The 17,414-nt window shown below is 52.8% G+C and overlaps 1 protein-coding gene across 3 annotated transcripts in view; it reads left to right on the plus strand.

The window, feature by feature from the left end:
* Positions 1-15,406, plus strand: part of NMT1 (N-myristoyltransferase 1) — a 30,509-nt gene extending 15,103 nt beyond the window's left edge. For all 3 annotated transcript variants that reach the window (XM_047093331.1, XM_047093333.1, XM_047093332.1), the window contains 9 exons: positions 6,035-6,153; positions 6,738-6,829; positions 7,701-7,817; positions 8,629-8,799; positions 9,602-9,710; positions 12,293-12,463; positions 13,088-13,255; positions 14,240-14,377; positions 15,041-15,406. In XM_047093331.1, coding sequence (XP_046949287.1) covers positions 6,035-6,153; positions 6,738-6,829; positions 7,701-7,817; positions 8,629-8,799; positions 9,602-9,710; positions 12,293-12,463; positions 13,088-13,255; positions 14,240-14,377; positions 15,041-15,061 — 1,106 coding nt within the window. In that variant the 3' untranslated portion in view covers positions 15,062-15,406. The remainder of the gene's footprint in view (positions 1-6,034; positions 6,154-6,737; positions 6,830-7,700; positions 7,818-8,628; positions 8,800-9,601; positions 9,711-12,292; positions 12,464-13,087; positions 13,256-14,239; positions 14,378-15,040) is intronic.
* Positions 15,407-17,414: the final 2,008 nt, after the last annotated feature.

The following is a 17,414-nucleotide window of genomic DNA, read 5'->3' on the forward strand; positions in this document are numbered from 1 at the left end:
TGTAAAGAGATGACATAACAGGCGAGTTAGAGATTCCTGCTGAGACCAAGCCACAGCTAACGTTGATGGCTAACTTCAGATGCTGCTGTTGACAAAAAGTTTCTGGAGTGGTTACATTACAATTCTGGGCCCGATTTCTATTTTCTCTGTGACTGAGAAAGTAAGTATGTTGAAAAAATGTGGGTTCAGATACGAAATGTAAGTGGCCTTCAGGTTGTGCATGTTACTGATTGCCTCCAGAATGTTTGGTGTGGAGGAGGGGGCAGGGGCAGGGTAGTGCCAGAGACTGGAGAGGGGAGAGGGGAAAGGGGCAGCTGGAATGGATAATGGGGGTTATCTATTCCAGAGGTGGGAAGTATGCGACACGGGGAGGTGCTACTCAAAGTGTGATCCTCAGGCCAGCAGAGTGGGCATTGCTTAAAAGCTTGTAGACATGCAGACTCTGAGGCCTCACCCCAGACCTGTGGAGTTGGAACTTGCAGGGGATTTGTGTCCACTTTGGAAGTTTCAGAAACTACTCTAGAGCAGATGCAGTTCTTGGACAGTGTAATCATAATCCAGAAGCAAGCTGAGGTGTGCCCCTCGGGGGGTGGAAAGCAAAAACACTGCCTGGATGGTGAGGAGCGGAGAATCAGCAGCGGGCATTATTCTAGAACCCTGTCCCGACCCACCTGCTTGTTTGTCAGGCTGCCCAGGTCAGCCAGGCCCCAGGCCCACTGGCTAAGCCCTCCAAGAAGGCTTTGGATCACAGCAATGCTGTTACTAGGGCATTACTAGGAACGGGTCCCAGGGACTACTCCCCACCAAGGAGCAGGAAGAATGCAGACAGCAGCACACTCCGCCTCTGAGTGAGATGCACGATAGCATTTTGTGGTGGCTGCCAGGCATCCTGGCCCAGTTTTCAGATGGGGCTTGGGGGTTTTGGTCTGGTTTCACTCTTCATTAGGAATTTGCAAATGGGTAACTTAGCTTCATTCTTCATAGACATGGAACCCGGTAAAGAGGTAAATTGAGATCCATGGACTTCTGTTCCCCATTAGTCCTGTCACACTGTGTTGTTTGCCTCAGTTTCTCCTCCTGTAAATTATAGAGAGTGCTCCAAGGGTTGTCAGAAAGTTCACGAGAAAGCCACACATTTGCTCCTGAGAGCTTCCTGACGCTTTCAGGAAGGTGGAGCGAGGTCAGCTGTATTTCTTCTGGGTGTGCCTTCTGGGCCATCTACAGTGTGGGGTGCTGGGGAAGGGCCGGTGCCCTGAGCACCTGACCAGTCTGCCTTTCAGGTCCACGGTCAGGCCCAAATGAAGGATTCCGTTGTTTTAGTGAGTTAGCCCGGCAGAAAGCACCACATTACAGGCTTCGGTCGGTCGTGTGGCTGACATGTCAGCCTAGTTCTTCCAAGTATCCTGAGGGTCGTGCGACTTACAGCTTCTTGCTGTGATTTTTTTCCCCTGAGGTGGGGCCAGTGATCATGCCTATCAAGTGTACTGTTTACTCCCCACCTTGTTGGGAGAGGTAAGATTAGGTTGTATTCCACTGAAGAGACCTGGAATTCTTGAGAAGTTTACAGCCATCCTAAGTTCACCACAAAGGGCCTTCTAAATAGCATGTTTTAGGCTGTGTGACCGTTCTGTGTTCCCAAATACAAGCATAACTCTGTTCCCAAATAAACTTTTCAGATCATGTCCTTCTACTTTTTCAAAGTCCCCACTTTCCCACTGTAGTAGAGGCATGTGGAACCCTCTCTTTTCCCCCTCATCTCCGTGGATTGGAATCTCATCACTCTTAGGTTAGTTTTAATTTTTTTTATGTATTTAATGTGTTTTAAGATTTTATTTATTAAAAAATGTATTTTTAATGTTTATTCTTTTGAGAGAGAGAGAGCGTGCGAGCAGGGGAGGGGCAGAGAGAGAGGGAAACACAGACTCTGAAGCAGGCTCCAGACTCTGAGCTGTCAGCACAGAGCCCGACATGGGGCTGGAACTCACGAACCACGAGATCGTGACCTGAAACAAAGTTGGACACTTAACTGACTGAGCCACCCAGACGCTCCTTAAAGATTTTATTTTTAAGTAACCTTTACACCCAACGTGGGGCTAGAAGTCACAACCCCGAGATCAAGATTCTCATGCTCTACTTAGTTTTTATAAGTAGCTACCCAAGGGAGGACTTGGACTTGTACGTAGTTTCTCTGGGCTCCGAGAGAGAAACCTCCCCACTCTTACCTTCATCCATGCCCTATTCGTTTGGTTTAAAGTCTCCCAAATTTGGGGGTGCCTGGGTGGCTCAGTTAAGCGTCCAACTTTGGCTTGGGTCACGATCTTGCAGTTTGTGGGTACGAGCCCCGTGTTGGGCTCTCTGCTGTAAGCTCAGAACCCTCTTGGTATCCTCTGTCCCCCTCTCTCTTCCTGTCCCACTCACACACGAGCTCTCTCTCTCTCTCAAAAATGAGTAAACATTTAAAAATAAGATAAAGTCTCTGCATGCCTGGGTGGCTCAGTCGGTTAAGCGTCTGACTTCAGCTCAGGTCATGATCTCATGGTTTGTGAGTTTAAGCCCTACGTCGGCTCTGTGCTGACAGCTCAGAGCCTGGAGCCTGCTTCAGATTCTGTGTCTCATTCTCTCTGCCCCTCCCCCACTTGTGCCCTGTCTCTATCAAAAATAAATAAATGTAAAAAAAAATTAAAAAAAAATAAGATAAAGTCTCCCAGATCTCACATTCTTTGTTTCCGAGTCCTTCATGGTTGCTGCATTGTGTGGTTTTGAATCTTTGATGTTGGAAGACAGAACATTGTGGGGAAAGGGTACAGAAAGAAACCCTCTGAAAACCCAGGGTTTTCTTTTTTAAAGTTTCCAGCATCCTCAGTTGGCTACTTGGTTTGGGTGGTCTAGAGATCATTGGCTGCACTCCCAGCATGCTCTGAGGCAGCCTTCCACACCGACGCAGCAGGAGGCACTCAAGAGCCCTGAGAAGCTGGAGGATAGGTCACTCCCTGCAGGTGGAAGCCTTGAAGCTAGGCTGGCAGGAGAACATTGCAGGAGGCTCTGGCCACTTCTGCGCTTCGTTGGCACCCTAGACTGTGAAGCTTTCTGAGTATTTCCTGTAACTCTGCTTTGTCAGCTATGTCTCGAAGATATCAAACAGCCTTGAGGCAACCTGGGAGAACTGGTTTGTCATTGTCGGGGGCCCTCATCTTGCTGGGTGGCAGGTGCCCGTGATGATGAGGACCTATGCTGTTGTATTCATCAGCTCCCACCCCAGAACTGGCACATTCTAGGACTCCATGAACATGTGATGAAGGAGTGAATGGAAATGCTTGTTGCTTAGAGTGCCTAGTAACCAGCATAAGTGAAAAGATTTAGCCTTTTTTTTTTTTAATGTTTATTTTTGGGAGAGAGCGAGAGAGAGAGCGTGAGCAGGGGAGGGTCAAAAGAGAGAGAGGGAGACCTAATCTGAAGCGGGCTACAGGCTCTGTGCCATCAGCACAGAGCCTGACACAGGGCTTAAACTCACAAGCCGTGAGTTCGTGTGACCTGAGCCCAAGTCGGATGCTTACCCGAGTAAGCCATCCAAGTGCCCCTATTTTTTTTTAAGTAAGCTCCACACTCAGTATGGAGCTCAGTGTGGGGCTTGAACTCATGACCCAAGATCAAGAGTCAGACACTTGGGGTGCCTGAGTGGTTCATTTGGTTAAGCATCTGACTCTTGCATTTGGTTCAGGTCTTGATCTCATGGTTTTTTTGTTTGTTTGTTTTTTGTTTTGTTTTTAATTTATTTTGAGAGAGAGCTTGAGCTGTGGAGGGATGGAGAGAGAGAGAGAGAGAGAGAGAGGACGGATATCCCAAGGAAGCTCTGTAGAGTCAGCACAGAGCCCGATGTGGGGTTCGAGCCCATGAAACCCATGAGATCATGACCTGAGCTGAAATCAGGAGTTGGATGCTCAACCAACTGAGCCACCCAGGTGCCCCATGATCTCACGGTTCTTGAGTTCAAGCCCTCCATCGGGCTCTGTGCTGACAGCACGGGGAGCCTGCTTAGGGTTCTTTCTCCCTCTCTCTGCCCCTCCCCTTCTTGCACGGGCATGCTCATTCATTCTCTTTCTTTTTCTCTCTCTCTCAAAATAAATAAACATTAAAAAAAAAATCGGATGCTTAACCGACTAAGTCACCCAGGTACCCCTGAAAAGATTTAGCCTTGAGATTATTGTAGTACAGTGGGGAAGACCACCACTATCTTGTCCATGGAAATCATTTAGAAAAAAATAAAAAGATTCTGAAGTTAGGGGCGCCTGGATCGCTCAGTTGGTTGAGTGTCCCAACTCTCGAGATCATGATCTCAGGTCATGATCCCAGGGTCCCACATTGGGCTCTGTGCTGGGCATGAAGCCTGCTTGGGATTCTCTCTCTCCCTCTGCCCCTGTCCCCAATTTGCGCTCTCCCGCAAATAAATAAAGTTTCTGGAGTTAAATGTATTTTGGAAAGGGTATAAATTCAATAGAAGGCCGGGAACATCAACCAGCACCTCAACAAGACTAGCGTAGACATCTTAGTACTTTCCAAGGGTCTAGCCCTCAACTTTGTAGCCTCCCAAAATTTTGCATGGTGGTGAATTAGAATTAGATTGACTTATATTCAATTAATTCACAAGGGCCACTTTATGAATAAATCAGAAGGCCAGTTTCTAAACTAGGGAAGAAAAATATAACCTCTTTCCCAAGCAAACCTACTGGGGAGCCTGATGTAAATAGGAGGTAGCTGGACGCTTCCTTGCTATGTGTCCTCGCTGTTGCTTGCGCTTTCCAGTTTGTGACTCTTAGCATGTTGGTAATGACTTGTTGATGAAATATTCACCAGAAGATGGGACATCTCGTGGGAACAGGGACCTTGTCTTTTCCCTGCCGTATCCCAGTGCGTGACATCCGAAGCAGGGTGTTGTTCACGAAATGTGTTGAGTGAGAGAAAGTTAGATGGTCAGTCCCAAACAGTGTTGTCCTCAGCTCATAGCTTGAGCTGGCCGTTTCCGCTATCCCTGCCCCATGGGTCCGTGACTGGGGAGGGTCTGCAGCTGCCTGTTACACATTAGAATGACATGTTTGGGCCAGGGGTCTGAAAGTCAGGAAAAGCCCAAATTGAGTGCCTAGTGTGTACAGAGCCTGATGCTGGGAGCAAGCAGTGTGGGTCCCTTTTGAAGGCTCAGTTTTCAAAACACATTAAACGTTGCCTTCTTCCAGTTGTGAGTATGAATGAGCTATGAATTGTAGACACTAAATAATTCCAAGGGCCAAAATTAAGTGGTCGATTTGTTCAGGTGTCTCACATGAGTCCATTTGGGCTGTGTGCGGGTATCAGGGCTGTATCGTCTGACACCCCCAAGCGCTCCCCACACACTCCACAGAGGAGGGGTGTCCGTCCAGGGTGGGGATGTCATGTCAAGGGTAACTTCCTGGCAGCGTTGTGTGGATTCAGTGATTGAGCCTAAAGATACTCGCAGGACTCTGTAAACACTGAGGGGCCAAGTTGGCGGCAGCAGTTAACTGGCCCACGTTGCTGAAAGCCAAGACTGGCAGGGCCAAGATTGAGCCTGGCGCCTCGATGCCATCATCTGGTTCAGCAGTGGGCCCGGTGCATTGTTGCTGTTGACACAAAAGCAGCCTTGTTGCAACTCCTTATAAATCCATCCAGGTTGATGGGCCTGAGCCAGGACCATGAGAGTTGTTTTTACACCAGCCGGGAGGCAGGAAGCCAAATTAGTCAAGATAAATGTTTGTCATTTAGTAACCGAAGGGAGATTTAAAAGAATTTCCAAAAAACCAAGCACCTTTGATCTTAGTGATTATTCTGAAGCTTTGCCACGAGTTGGCTCTCAGTTGGGGACGAAGGGTAGCTGGAAAGATGGTCTGCAGTTGCCAAGCACAGAGTGTTCTTCAGATGGAGGGCTCCTGGGGACAGGAGGAATTTGCTGCGGTCGATGTCTAAGCTGAGCCCCCGCTTGCCTCCCCCGGGAGACAGAGGGTGAGGCTCTGCGTTCTTCTTCCAGGAGAAGTGGTGAACACCCATGGCCCCGTGGAGCCTGACAAAGACAACATCCGCCAGGAGCCCTACACCCTGCCCCAGGGCTTCACCTGGGATGCCTTGGACCTGGGGGACCGCGGTGTGGTGAGTAGGCCTGGGCAGCCCGCAGTGTGGATTGAGTGCCATTTTGAGTGAGCCCTGCTGTCATACGGAGACAGCTACTACTCAAGACTTTCTCAAGGACTCTGCTGAGAGCCAATCAAAGCAGGTCGGAGCAGACACACCCCTCTCCCACCCCGGTCCCCTGTCTTTTACCTCTGGGGCCTGCCTGAGATGCCCCATTAAATAGCCCTTGGCTTCTCGGGCAGGTGGAGAGTTAAGCTCTGTAGCTCCCTAGAGTAATACCCTACTGCCATGTGTTCATTTGTCTCGTTCATCTTTTCATCTGTTCCCTGTTGTAACGACGCCGTGGCTGGTTAGTTGGCTGACATTGACATTCTTGCCCTGCCCCTCTGTGTACTTGGGTCACAGCCGCTCTACTTCTCCGTGGCTCAGTTTCCTAGTACAGCTGGGGTGCTTGTTCCAAAAGAGTCCGTGCCATGCCTGGAGTGAAAAGGGTTTATGAGATGAAACATGGTTTTTGATAGTTTACCTTGTCCCTCCGAAAAGCTTTGAGCCCCAGGATGTCGGGCAGAGTGGTTCTGAGGCTGCCCCTTGTCTCTCTGCAGCTGAAAGAACTCTATGGCCTCCTGAATGAGAACTACGTGGAGGATGATGACAATATGTTCCGGTTCGACTACTCCCCGGACTTTCTGCTGTGGTGAGCTGTGAGGGCTTCCTGGCTTGGGTGGGCGTGGGGCAGGGCCACCGCAGCGGGCCCACTTTCTCATCCTTGCTAAGAACCAGCCTTCAGACGCAAGCTAGTGTGTCTATTTTGAATCCCCACATCTGAAGGAGAGAGGGTTGCTTTCAGTGGAGCTAAGAATCAAAACCTTATTTAAGGTAGAATGACTGGGTGAGGGAGGCCTTTGTGGCATCAGTACCCAGAAGAGATTGGTGTGTTGTGTGGTGACTTTGTGTAAGAGGGGAAGGGGGGACGAGACCTACTGAGATTTCAAAAGAAAGAAAAGTCCTTTTCTATCCAGTTGCTGAGCATGCCCGGTTATATGAAAATGGCCTTGCCTGGCTGAGCCATCCAGCCTCCTGGGGCCATGTTTAGTATCCAGGAATGTAGAGGCCTGAGGCTGAAATGGAGAGGGATGACTGCCTGAAAAGGGAAGACTGGGCAGGCAGAAAGAGGGGGTGATGGTGTCCGGGGGACAGGTGGAGACCAGAGCTCTGGGTTCTCTGTGATCTGCTCCCAACCACAGGACCCACTGGAGTCTGAGCCAGTGAGGCCCGTCCTCCAGCGTAAGCTGTCATGGTGAGTGAGCACAAAGAAATGGGATCGGGTGCGAAGTCCTTAGTGTGACAGTTTGGATTGGGTGGGTAAGTAAGCCAAATGGGCTGAGCTGCAGGAAGGGGCTCTGGCTCAATCCCATGTGTGTCCCGGAGGGCTTGGCCCTATGGAGAATTTAGCTGGTAACCCCCAGGGAGGTGTAGCAGGAGCTTAGAACAGACTCAGCTATGGAGCCCAAGCAGCCTGCCCAGCCCACTGGTCAGCAGCACCATGGCCTCTGTCTCTCTTCTAGGGCTCTCCGGCCGCCTGGCTGGCTCCCCCAGTGGCACTGCGGGGTTCGAGTGGTCTCAAGTCGGAAACTGGTTGGGTTCATCAGTGCCATCCCAGCAAACATCCACATCTATGACACGTAAGCACCAGCACCACCCCCTACGCCCCACATCCCCACCATCCTGCTTGGTCTGGGAGCGAGGGAAGAAAAGATACACGTACCTTCCACAAAAGGAAGGGTGAAGATCCCTTGAAGGGAGGGAACTCAGGTCCTGGGGATAGAAATTCATCATAGGAACCATGTCTTTTGCTCTGAGTTGTTGCTGGTTCTCTCATTTGTGCCCTGGGCTGAACGGGGTCCACCCTGAGGACCAGCGTGCTACCTGCACAGGGACTCAGTGTTTGTGCTTGCACCCGTCACGTGGTGGTGCACTTGAACAGCTTCAGAAACAGGCCAGAGCCAGTGTGACTCAACATCCAAACCCTCACGGGACCTCCGAGCTCTGCTCTTCACATTTTCCCTGGAAACATCAGAACTATCTGCTGCGGTCTTCTGGGCTTACAGGCCTCGGATTCTAGTGGGAGTCAGAACCCTTGAAATTCCAGGATAGCCCTTGACTTACTCTGAGGTGCCCTGCCAGCTAAAGGTGGGCATCCTGCTATTGGGGATCCATGAGGTAGATCCTGGTGGTGCCTTCAGATAAAGGGGTTTGCTTGAGCCCCACCTCCCATGGAAAGCGCGGTCTGCTTGAAGGGAGTGGGTTCCTTGCCTGGTGCAGCAGAGCAGCGGTGGGGTCGAGGGACTCCACGTGCCAGCTGTCGGGTGCAGGTGGTGGCAGGACGCGTGCCTGAGCTGAAGGCCCCCCTCCCTACACGGTGGCTCCAGGAGCTTGAGGGAGTATCTTCCCCATTAAAAGCCTGGTCACTGGGAGTTCTCCCTTTCTCTCCAGAGAGAAGAAGATGGTGGAGATCAACTTCCTGTGTGTCCACAAGAAGCTGCGCTCCAAGAGGGTGGCTCCGGTCCTGATCCGGGAGATAACCCGGCGAGTTCACCTGGAGGGCATCTTCCAAGCTGTTTACACTGCCGGCGTGGTATTACCAAAGCCTGTTGGCACCTGCAGGTAAAGATCTCTTACAGGGCGCTCGAAGTCTGGGCGTGCCCACTCCAGCTGAGGAGCTCGTGCTTCAGACTCGCAGCGCCGGCGCTAAGTTGGTGCCCGCCCCAGAGCATGTCTCCTGTCTGATAAGGTGGCAGGTGGGCGCCCACGGGAGCCAGGTAGGGAGCACGGAGGAGTGAAGGGGGAGGTTGTAGGCACAGACGGGAGAGCGGGTGCCCTGTCCAGAGGGCTTAGCCATTCTCAGCTCCCACTGATTCCTGCCTTTTGGAGAAGGGAGGGCAGTCTGCTGGGGATTTGCTTTAGCTTTTAAGGACCAGCCCAAATCTGGATTTTGATGGTAAATGTCCAGAGGTGTTCGGTGGTTGGCTCAATTTTGTTTTGAATATTATGTGGGCCAAAGAGACATGTCGGATCCCCGTGTGAGCCAGGGACAGTCTCTGCCTCAAATTCAGAAGAGAAACAGCAGGCGAAGGCAGTAGAGGAGGGAGGAGGAGGATAAACATTCCGAGACCTAGGTTTTCCATGGACTTCATTCCACAAGTGACGGTTGCTCTTCCCAGACAACTGCTGTAACAGAGAAGTGGCTTTTGAAATCAGGAAAGACAAATAGGAAATCCGGGAAGAGCTGTGGCAGGTCTGCTCTTACTGGTGGGGGGATGTTGGCGAGCCCAGCGCCGCCACTGGCGCTTATGGGGCCTTGACGGGTCTCTCACGCCACCTGCTGGCCATCTGGAGAGCTCCATGCCATCGCCCTCCTTGGGACTTGCCAGAATCCTCTGAGGACAGGACATTTGTGTCCCTACAGGTACTGGCATCGGTCCCTAAACCCTCGGAAGCTGATTGAAGTGAAGTTCTCCCACCTGAGCAGAAATATGACCATGCAGCGTACCATGAAGCTCTACCGACTGCCAGAGGCCAGTGGTGCCCTGGGGCGCTGGGCAGGGGCAAGAGAGGCCGAGGAGATCCTGGCCCTGGGCAGGAATGCAGCAAGGCTTTGGCGGGGTGATGGGAGCGGGAGCTCATCAGAAAAGTGACCCACTTCGTCGTTTCTGGATTCCAACCCTCCTGCCTCTGCTGTTTCTGTTGTCTGTAGCAAGGGTTTTATTTTAGTTTTGCTTTCTCACTTCTCCTGTGTCTGCACCTGGGCTAGCTTCCCTGTCATCTGTTGATGAGCTCAGAGAACATCTATCCTCTGTGATTTTAGCCTTAGCGAAGTATAAAGAGCAAGATGAATCTACTCACTGACCTGCAGCGCAGCCCAGAGCCCAGTATGAATACGCTCTAGAGCATCTGGTAGGCAGGGAAAGGAAGGGTGACCCCAGCCTGTGAGGGAAGCCTCGATTTCTTTTCTTTTCTTTTCTTTTCTTTTCTTTTCTTTTCTTTTCTTTTCTTTTCTTTCTTTCTTTCTTTCTTTCTTTCTTTCTTTCTTTCTTTCTTTCTTTCTTTCTTTCTGTTTATTTTTGAGAGAGAGACAGAGCATGAGCAGGAGAGGGGCAAAGAGAGAGGGAGACACAGAATCTGATGCAGGCTCCAGGCTCTGAGCTGTCAGCACAGAGCCCGATGTGGGGCTCAAAACCCATGAACTGTGAGATCATGACCTGAGCTGAAGTCGGACGCTCAACCGACTGAGCCACCCAGGCGCCCCTGTAAGCCTCAATTTCTAATCCCAGCCCCTCTGCGCCCCCCCCTCCCCCCAACGCCCACCTCAATCCAAATTTGGCTGGTGAAGGACTAGGCAGCTTTGAGTGAGCTGGTTTTCTGCTCTGGGTCTCAGGTTACCTAGTTTCTCAATGAAAGAAATGCTGCTCCTTGCTCCCCAGTTGTGCGTGGTTTCAGGATCCCCCCCGCTCTGAAGGCCACGTGTCTTCCCACAGAGCTCTTCCATTCCGTGGCAGCATGGCCACTGGGCACCTGCAGACCAGAGGGGCACCCGCCTGGATTCATGAGCCACCAGACTGGCGTAATCACTCTGGAATTGGGCTCCTCCCGCACTGGCCCCGGGTCGACAGTGTCCAGATTTGAGAGACGGTGTAGCGCAGTTAGATACTGCCCCAAAGATCAGATTTGGGAGGGCTATGATGGAAGTCTTTCTGTTATTATGACAGACTTGTCTTGAGTTTTAGGCAGGCAAAGAGCATTCTTACAGGGGTGTCATAGCTAGAAGGGTGTCTCTGGATCTCCCCACCTGTGGGTGAGAGACCCTTTCAGTGCAGGATTGGAGGTGTCATTGTGGGAGCCACCATGTAGAAACGAGGTCAGTGAGTGTTCTCTGGAGACATCAGGATTAGCGAGAATTTGGGTGGGGAGAGATCCTCAAACTCTTTCAAAAGCAGTTTCTACACAGGGAAGCAGTTGTATCAGGCAGTCCCCGAGATACAGAAACTGTAATTCCCCCCTGCTTTCAGGCTTGGCTGACCCCACCTTTGTGTGTTGGGCCTTTGGGGATGTTCTGTCGGCACCAGTATTTACTCCGGAGCATCACGTGGCTTCATTCCACTGAAGCCTTCCTTAAGAAAAAGCAGCTGTGGGGTGGGATCCTGATTTAAGATGAACTCCCAGGAGTTTGGTGCTTTTCTTCAGGATTTAACTTGCAGCAGGCCCTGCTGGAGGCCCTACTGGTGCAGGGTCCGAACAGACAGACAAAGCAGGCGTCTGGTGTGGACTCTGCTGGGCCCACGGGCTCCACCGGGCCTAGACTGGAAGCTGGTCTATGACATGCTCTAAGTCTGCTGGAGAGAGACCAGCCCAGGAGGAGATCAGCTACAGTTCAGTGGGAGATGGCGAGGGTTCGGAAGAAAGGAGCCAAGAAAGGCTCCACTAGGCTGATGGGTAACACTGGGCTGGGCCTTCCCCAGCACATCCATGAGGGTTTTGCTCTGTCACAGCACTGTTGACATTTGAGGCCGGGTCATTTTTTGTCATGGGGAGTGGCTTGTTCATTGTAAGATGTTTAGCAGCTTCCCTGGCTCCTGCCCACTAGATGCCAGTAGTGCCCCTCCCCCTTGTGCCAACTGAAAATGTCTCAGAGTATTGTCAGATGTCCTCCGGGGCACAGTTGCCCCCATTAAGAACCACTGGGCTGGAACGACAGGACAGTCAGAACTGCCAGCTGATCCAGAGGGTGGACTGTCTTGTGCTCCGTGTTAGGGAATTGAGAGCAAGGGAGGGGCGTGATGGGTTGTGTTTCCTTAAGCAGGTGGCCGGGCCATATGGATGAGCGATCAAAGCGATAGCCTCAGCCAGAGAGGGTAGCCTTCACTAGGAGGGAGAGGGCCAGAGACCCCGACAAGGCAGGACTCGGGCCTGAGTGCAGTGGGGCCGTGAGCGAGGGGCCATCGCCAGGGGTGACTGAGGATTGTCTCTTGAGCACCTGGGTGGATGGATCCAGGGTTGGGGTAGGAAAGGAGACTGTGAAGTTTTTGGTTCCTGCAGGACTTGAGAGGGAGCCAAGATGCTCACGGCACAGCTGATACTGTGTCGTCTTTCTTCATTCCAGACTCCCAAGACAGCTGGACTGCGACCAATGGAAAAAAAGGACATTCCAGTAGTGCACCAGCTCCTCACCAGGTACCTGAAGCAGTTCCACCTCACACCGGTCATGAGCCAGGAGGAAGTGGAGCACTGGTTCTACCCCCAGGAGAATATCATAGACACTTTTGTGGTGGAGGTGAGTGGGGAGGGGTGTTCTGGGCCCGGGTGAGGCATCCTCCTCGAGCGGCTAGGTTTCTCACACTCGGTGACTGAAGATCCAGCCGGTTGATGGCAGTGTTGGCATCCTAGACTTCCTTGGCCCTCCTTGCTTGGTCCTCCCTGAAGAACGGAAGTTGTAGCTTGTACTTGCTAAAATGGTGCCCTCTGGACTTGGCACGGGCCCTTCTTTCCTTTATCCTAACCCCCAGTCCCCACTGGTGACACAGTAGAAGAGAACTGGTCCCTTTTCCTCAGGTAAGCCTTCATTTCCCTGGCCGTCCAGCTTGAGGTGGTGCAGGCCGGGCATCAGGGACACCGTCTGGGGGAGCGTGAGCCGCCTGAAGTCCCTGACAGTTTGCAGGCAGGGCGAGAGCTCAGCAGGGTCAGCCCCTGGTCCGGCCTGCCTCTTGCTCCCGGCTCTGTCCTCGGGTGCCCTCGGCGGTGTGTTGTCTCCTGCCTGCACATGCTGTTTCGGTGTGCCCCCATTGTTCTGAGGGGGCAGAGCTGCCTGCGGGTGGTGTGGAAGCAATAGGAAACACTGTTCCCAGGCTGCAGGACCACCGCGCGTGCGTGACGTTGCATTTTATTGTTTTCCCTGCAGAATGCAAACGGTGAAGTGACAGATTTCCTGAGCTTTTATACACTTCCCTCCACCATTATGAATCACCCAACCCACAAGAGTCTAAAGGCTGCTTATTCTTTCTACAACGTCCACACCCAGACCCCTCTTCTAGACCTCATGAGCGACGCCCTTGTTCTCGCCAAAATGGTGAGGAGCAGACTGGAGGGCCTGGACACGTGTGGGGAAGGGCAGTGGGAGCAGTGGTGAGCACAGCTGGCCTCCCGCTCTGCTGAGGAAGGGGCCCACCACTCCTCAGCCAGCGGCTCAAAACTAGGAGGACCCACATGAAGTGAAGGCACTGAACTCCTGATTTACTTCAGTGAGTTTCGTTCTCACGGGAGACGCTCCCAAGGAGCCTGAACAGCCAGGCCTGCTCCGGGAGTAAAGGGGTTCTCCTTACGACTTCCACAGCATGGCAATGGGGAGATTGGTCCCTGTCGTGGTGAGTCATTGGAGTGGCTGACTGTAGCACATGGGGGGAGGGGCCCAGGCTTTAAAAAAAAAAGAAAAGAAAAAAGAAAAAAGACCCGAAGAGGTCAGCATCAGTCAGTCCTTCGTCGTGGGTCCCGCCCCAACTGAGAGCGGCCCCCGTGGGCCAGCCAGATGGTGGCCAGTCTAGTCTGTGCCCCGTGAGAACTTCTGGTCAATTTGGTGAGATTTAGGAAGCGTCTTTCTCTAGCAGTGTATCAGCGGCCCTAAAGTCACAGGGTGCACACTGAGGCCTAGTAGTTGAGGTGTCTGGGGAGTAAGGGGAAGACAGAAGTGCTGAGCAGCTGCTAGGAGCCAACTTCTCAGAGGAAGGGCTTCCGGGCTTGGTCTCCAGAGAAGACTGTGCCAATGACTAGTGTTTGGGGGAGGCAGGAGCAGTGACCCGGACGCCGAGTACACGAGTGTGCACTCGGAGGGCCAGTGAGGAGAGGCCGGGTGTGGTGGCGTTCTGAGTGTCCTGAGCGCCTCCGATGGAGAGCGGGTGCCGGCTGGAGTCTGAATTTAACGTGGATGCAGTTAGAGCTTCTGAAGGGAGATTGCTGTCCTGGCCACCTGTGCCATATGGCTTTGACATGATGGAGGCAGGAGGACGAGGCAGCTTTGATCTCTCTTCACCTGTTCTTGTTTTTCCCTGCTGTGCAGAAAGGGTTTGACGTGTTCAATGCCCTGGATCTCATGGAGAACAAAACCTTTCTGGAGAAGCTCAAGTTTGGCATAGGGGACGGCAACTTGCAGTATTACCTTTACAACTGGAAGTGCCCCAGCATGGGGGCAGAGAAGGTACGTCTGCTCCTTCAGCAGGACGGGGCCACGGGACTGGGCCCTTGTCAGCTGGCGTTCCGGGCCCTGGAAAGTCTCCTCCCTCTGAGGGCCAGACTGGCAGAGTCCACATTCCCCTTCTGCAGCAGGTGTGAAGGTGGCAGAGGGGACAGGCCCCAGAGCCATACAAAAGCAGGAACCCTGTCTCCAGCTTCTCTCCCCACGAGATGAGCCGCCTCGGCTGGCTGGAGGCAGGGCATTCAGGACCGCTTCAGGGAACCGCAGGTCGAGCTGTCCGAGGTCAGCTGGGAGGGTTAGAGTCAGAGGATCCGAGGCGTCTCCTGTGCTGGGCTACTGCCCTCATTCCCTGCATGACCCTCAGCCCTTCCTCTGATGGCTCCAGAGGGCAGCCCGGGGCTATGGTGTCCTCAGCACTTACAGAATGCGTGACAGACCAGCTGGAGGGAGGCCTCATGACGAGTGTGGCTCAGGTTGCTGGCGGTTGCTTTCCTTGAAGGAGCTGGGTGATGTACGAAGCCCCTCGTGGAAGTTGAGTGAGGGCTCCCGGCTCCTGGCGGCACTGTGCAGATCCGGTCCCTTGGACCTTCTGAACCGGGTGGGAACATGGGGCAGACTTTGGATGGCTGTCAACTCAACCCTGCCTCTCCCTGTTGGCTCTCCTAGGTTGGGCTGGTGTTACAGTAATCAGTTGCCAGTGAGATTCTGGATAAAGCCACTGAGAATTCAAACCAGAAAATGGAACCCCACCACTTGTCGGTCCAACTTTCACAAACGTGAGAATCCCTGGCAAAGGGAACAGAACTGAACCGGCTTTACCAAACCGCCGCTGAACTTGACAATTGTATTGCATTACGATGGCGTAGGCTGCGCGATGTCACCTCTGGCCGTGTCTCTGGTCTCCCTGTTTTCCAATTAATCACATCCTTACGCAGCCGTGATCAAGGGAATGTAACTGCTGAAAACTAGCTCGTGATTGGCATATTATGGAGTTAACGGGTGAATAATAAAAGTATATATATATATATTATATATATATAAATATTTTAAATATCTTTCATGTTCCAAATGTACAAGGATGCTCGGTCTCTAATGAAAAACTGAATCCAGATCATTCCTCAAAATTAGAATGCAAGGACAGTGCCAGACAAACACATACTGGTACAGTGAATTGTTTCGTTCTGAAAAGCAGGCATTGACTTTTCTTAGGGGAGCAGGAGAAAGAGGATGTGGGGAATCTTAACCGGTCTCCCTTCTGGATGGGCTGGAATGCTTATCTTCGAGAAGGCAGGGTAAGGTGGAGGGACTGTGCTGACCTTGAGGAGGGCTCAGAACTCCCAGGGCTGCAGGTGGAGTCCTGGGTGGGGCTGTCCCTACTCAGAGGCTGTCCTGCAGGGGCTGGTCCTTTTCTGCATTCTGAAACTGGGCAGCGGGGACCATCTGTGGAAACAGATTTCTTTTATGGAGTCCCTTCTTCCCTCTTCGCTCTGCTCCCTGTGGAAAGTCGTCCTGCCAACTGATTTTAAAGGGCTCTTTAGCCAGCTGTTGCCAACTTTATACGGATGAGTCCCCTGTGAGATTGATTTTCCACTGCCTGGGGTGACTGGCAGTTTGAAGGGGACCTTTGACCTCCTTGTAGCATCTGGGACCTTGTGGAGACTGTACCAGTGCAATCCTTGCTCGGCTCATCTTAGAGCGAAGAGCCAGCACCCTGACCACCCTAGGGTGTCTGGCCAAGGATGGCGTGGGGCCGATACCCAGAGCCCTTCAGCCACCAGCCCATGGCCTGTGCCTTCCAGTCCATTAGCCAGCTCTTGTGCTCCTGTCCAAGACGCACAACCTGCAAGTCGTAGCAAGGAGCGGTGGCCAGACACCGATCTGGATTTTGACAGCAGAAATGATCTTGTGTCACCATTGTCTGAATCTGGTTTTCTCTGATGATGTGTTGGGGATTTTTGTGGTAGTGGTGATGGCTGTTGATGCTGCCAGTTTCCCCAAGGGCGATGGAGCCTCGGGTCACGAGGCTGTCTGTGCAGGCTTTCCTCAGTTGTGCTCAGTCAGGTATCTTGGGGAGGACTGGGCCGTGGAGTTGCCGGCAGCCCACATCCAAGCAGGCCTCTGTAACTGCTCTAGGAGGAAGTAAACGGGAGGTGGTGTGGGCCGGTTTCCTGGCTGCTTGCACTTCTCGGCTCCTTGTAGGGGGAAGGAAGCCTTAGCCAGGAGGCCGTGCTCTGCAGGCTAACGGAGCCGAGTTTCAGGCTGTGCGTTCCGGCGAGGTTTGCCAGAGGCTAGCCGGGCAGGGTCCCCAGAGCTGGAGGAGATCGTGTGCTTGGGCTGGGGGCCGCGCCACCTGCCCTGCCGGCTGTGCAGACTGCTGCCGCCGCTCCGATGTATTGCATTTTCGTCAGCGGCCTCTAGGGGGCCTCCCTTCTCCTCATTGCCCCTGTGCTGCCCACTGCATGCACCAGCGATCGTGGCTGACTTTTGACTCCTTGACTCCAAGATACCCAGACCAAAGAAGCTGCTGTTCTTAGCACGATGTGCACTGCATTCCGCAGACGGGAGGAGTCGGAGAGACCGGGGCTTGCCTTTACAGCCTCACAGACATCAGACACCCAGCGCCCCAAGTCCCAGAGCAGCTCATCCTGTGCGAGCACCTGAGGATATCAAAGAACAAAGTGCCCGACTCGTTCTTACCTTGGGCAGGACCTGGAACTTGGAAAGGTTCCCCGTCATAAGCCTGGGCAGCTCTGGGCCAGGTCCCGGTCCAAGCTGCCCGCTGAAAGTTGGGGTGCACAACAGCCCCTGGAGTGAGCTTTGCTTTGGCTAACCCGGTTCTGGAATGGAAACTCTGAGTCCCTGGCTGCTATAGAAGAAACAGATCTCCGGGAAAGGCCTCCGTGTCTCCCTGCAAAACCATGTGGCCTGCTCCTTGGACTCTGCATGGTAGGCACCCTGCCCAGCCCTCCACACTGCCTCCCGGGTCTGTGGGAGTCGGCTTGGTGCCTGCTGTTCGTCTCTCTTTTTGTCCAGACAGATC

This window comes from Lynx rufus, unplaced genomic scaffold (genome assembly GCF_022079265.1).
Source record: "Lynx rufus isolate CCGP_SWC_20201006 ecotype Redwood Valley unplaced genomic scaffold, mLynRuf1.p SCAF_34, whole genome shotgun sequence".
NCBI classification, from domain to species: Eukaryota; Metazoa; Chordata; class Mammalia; order Carnivora; family Felidae; genus Lynx; species Lynx rufus.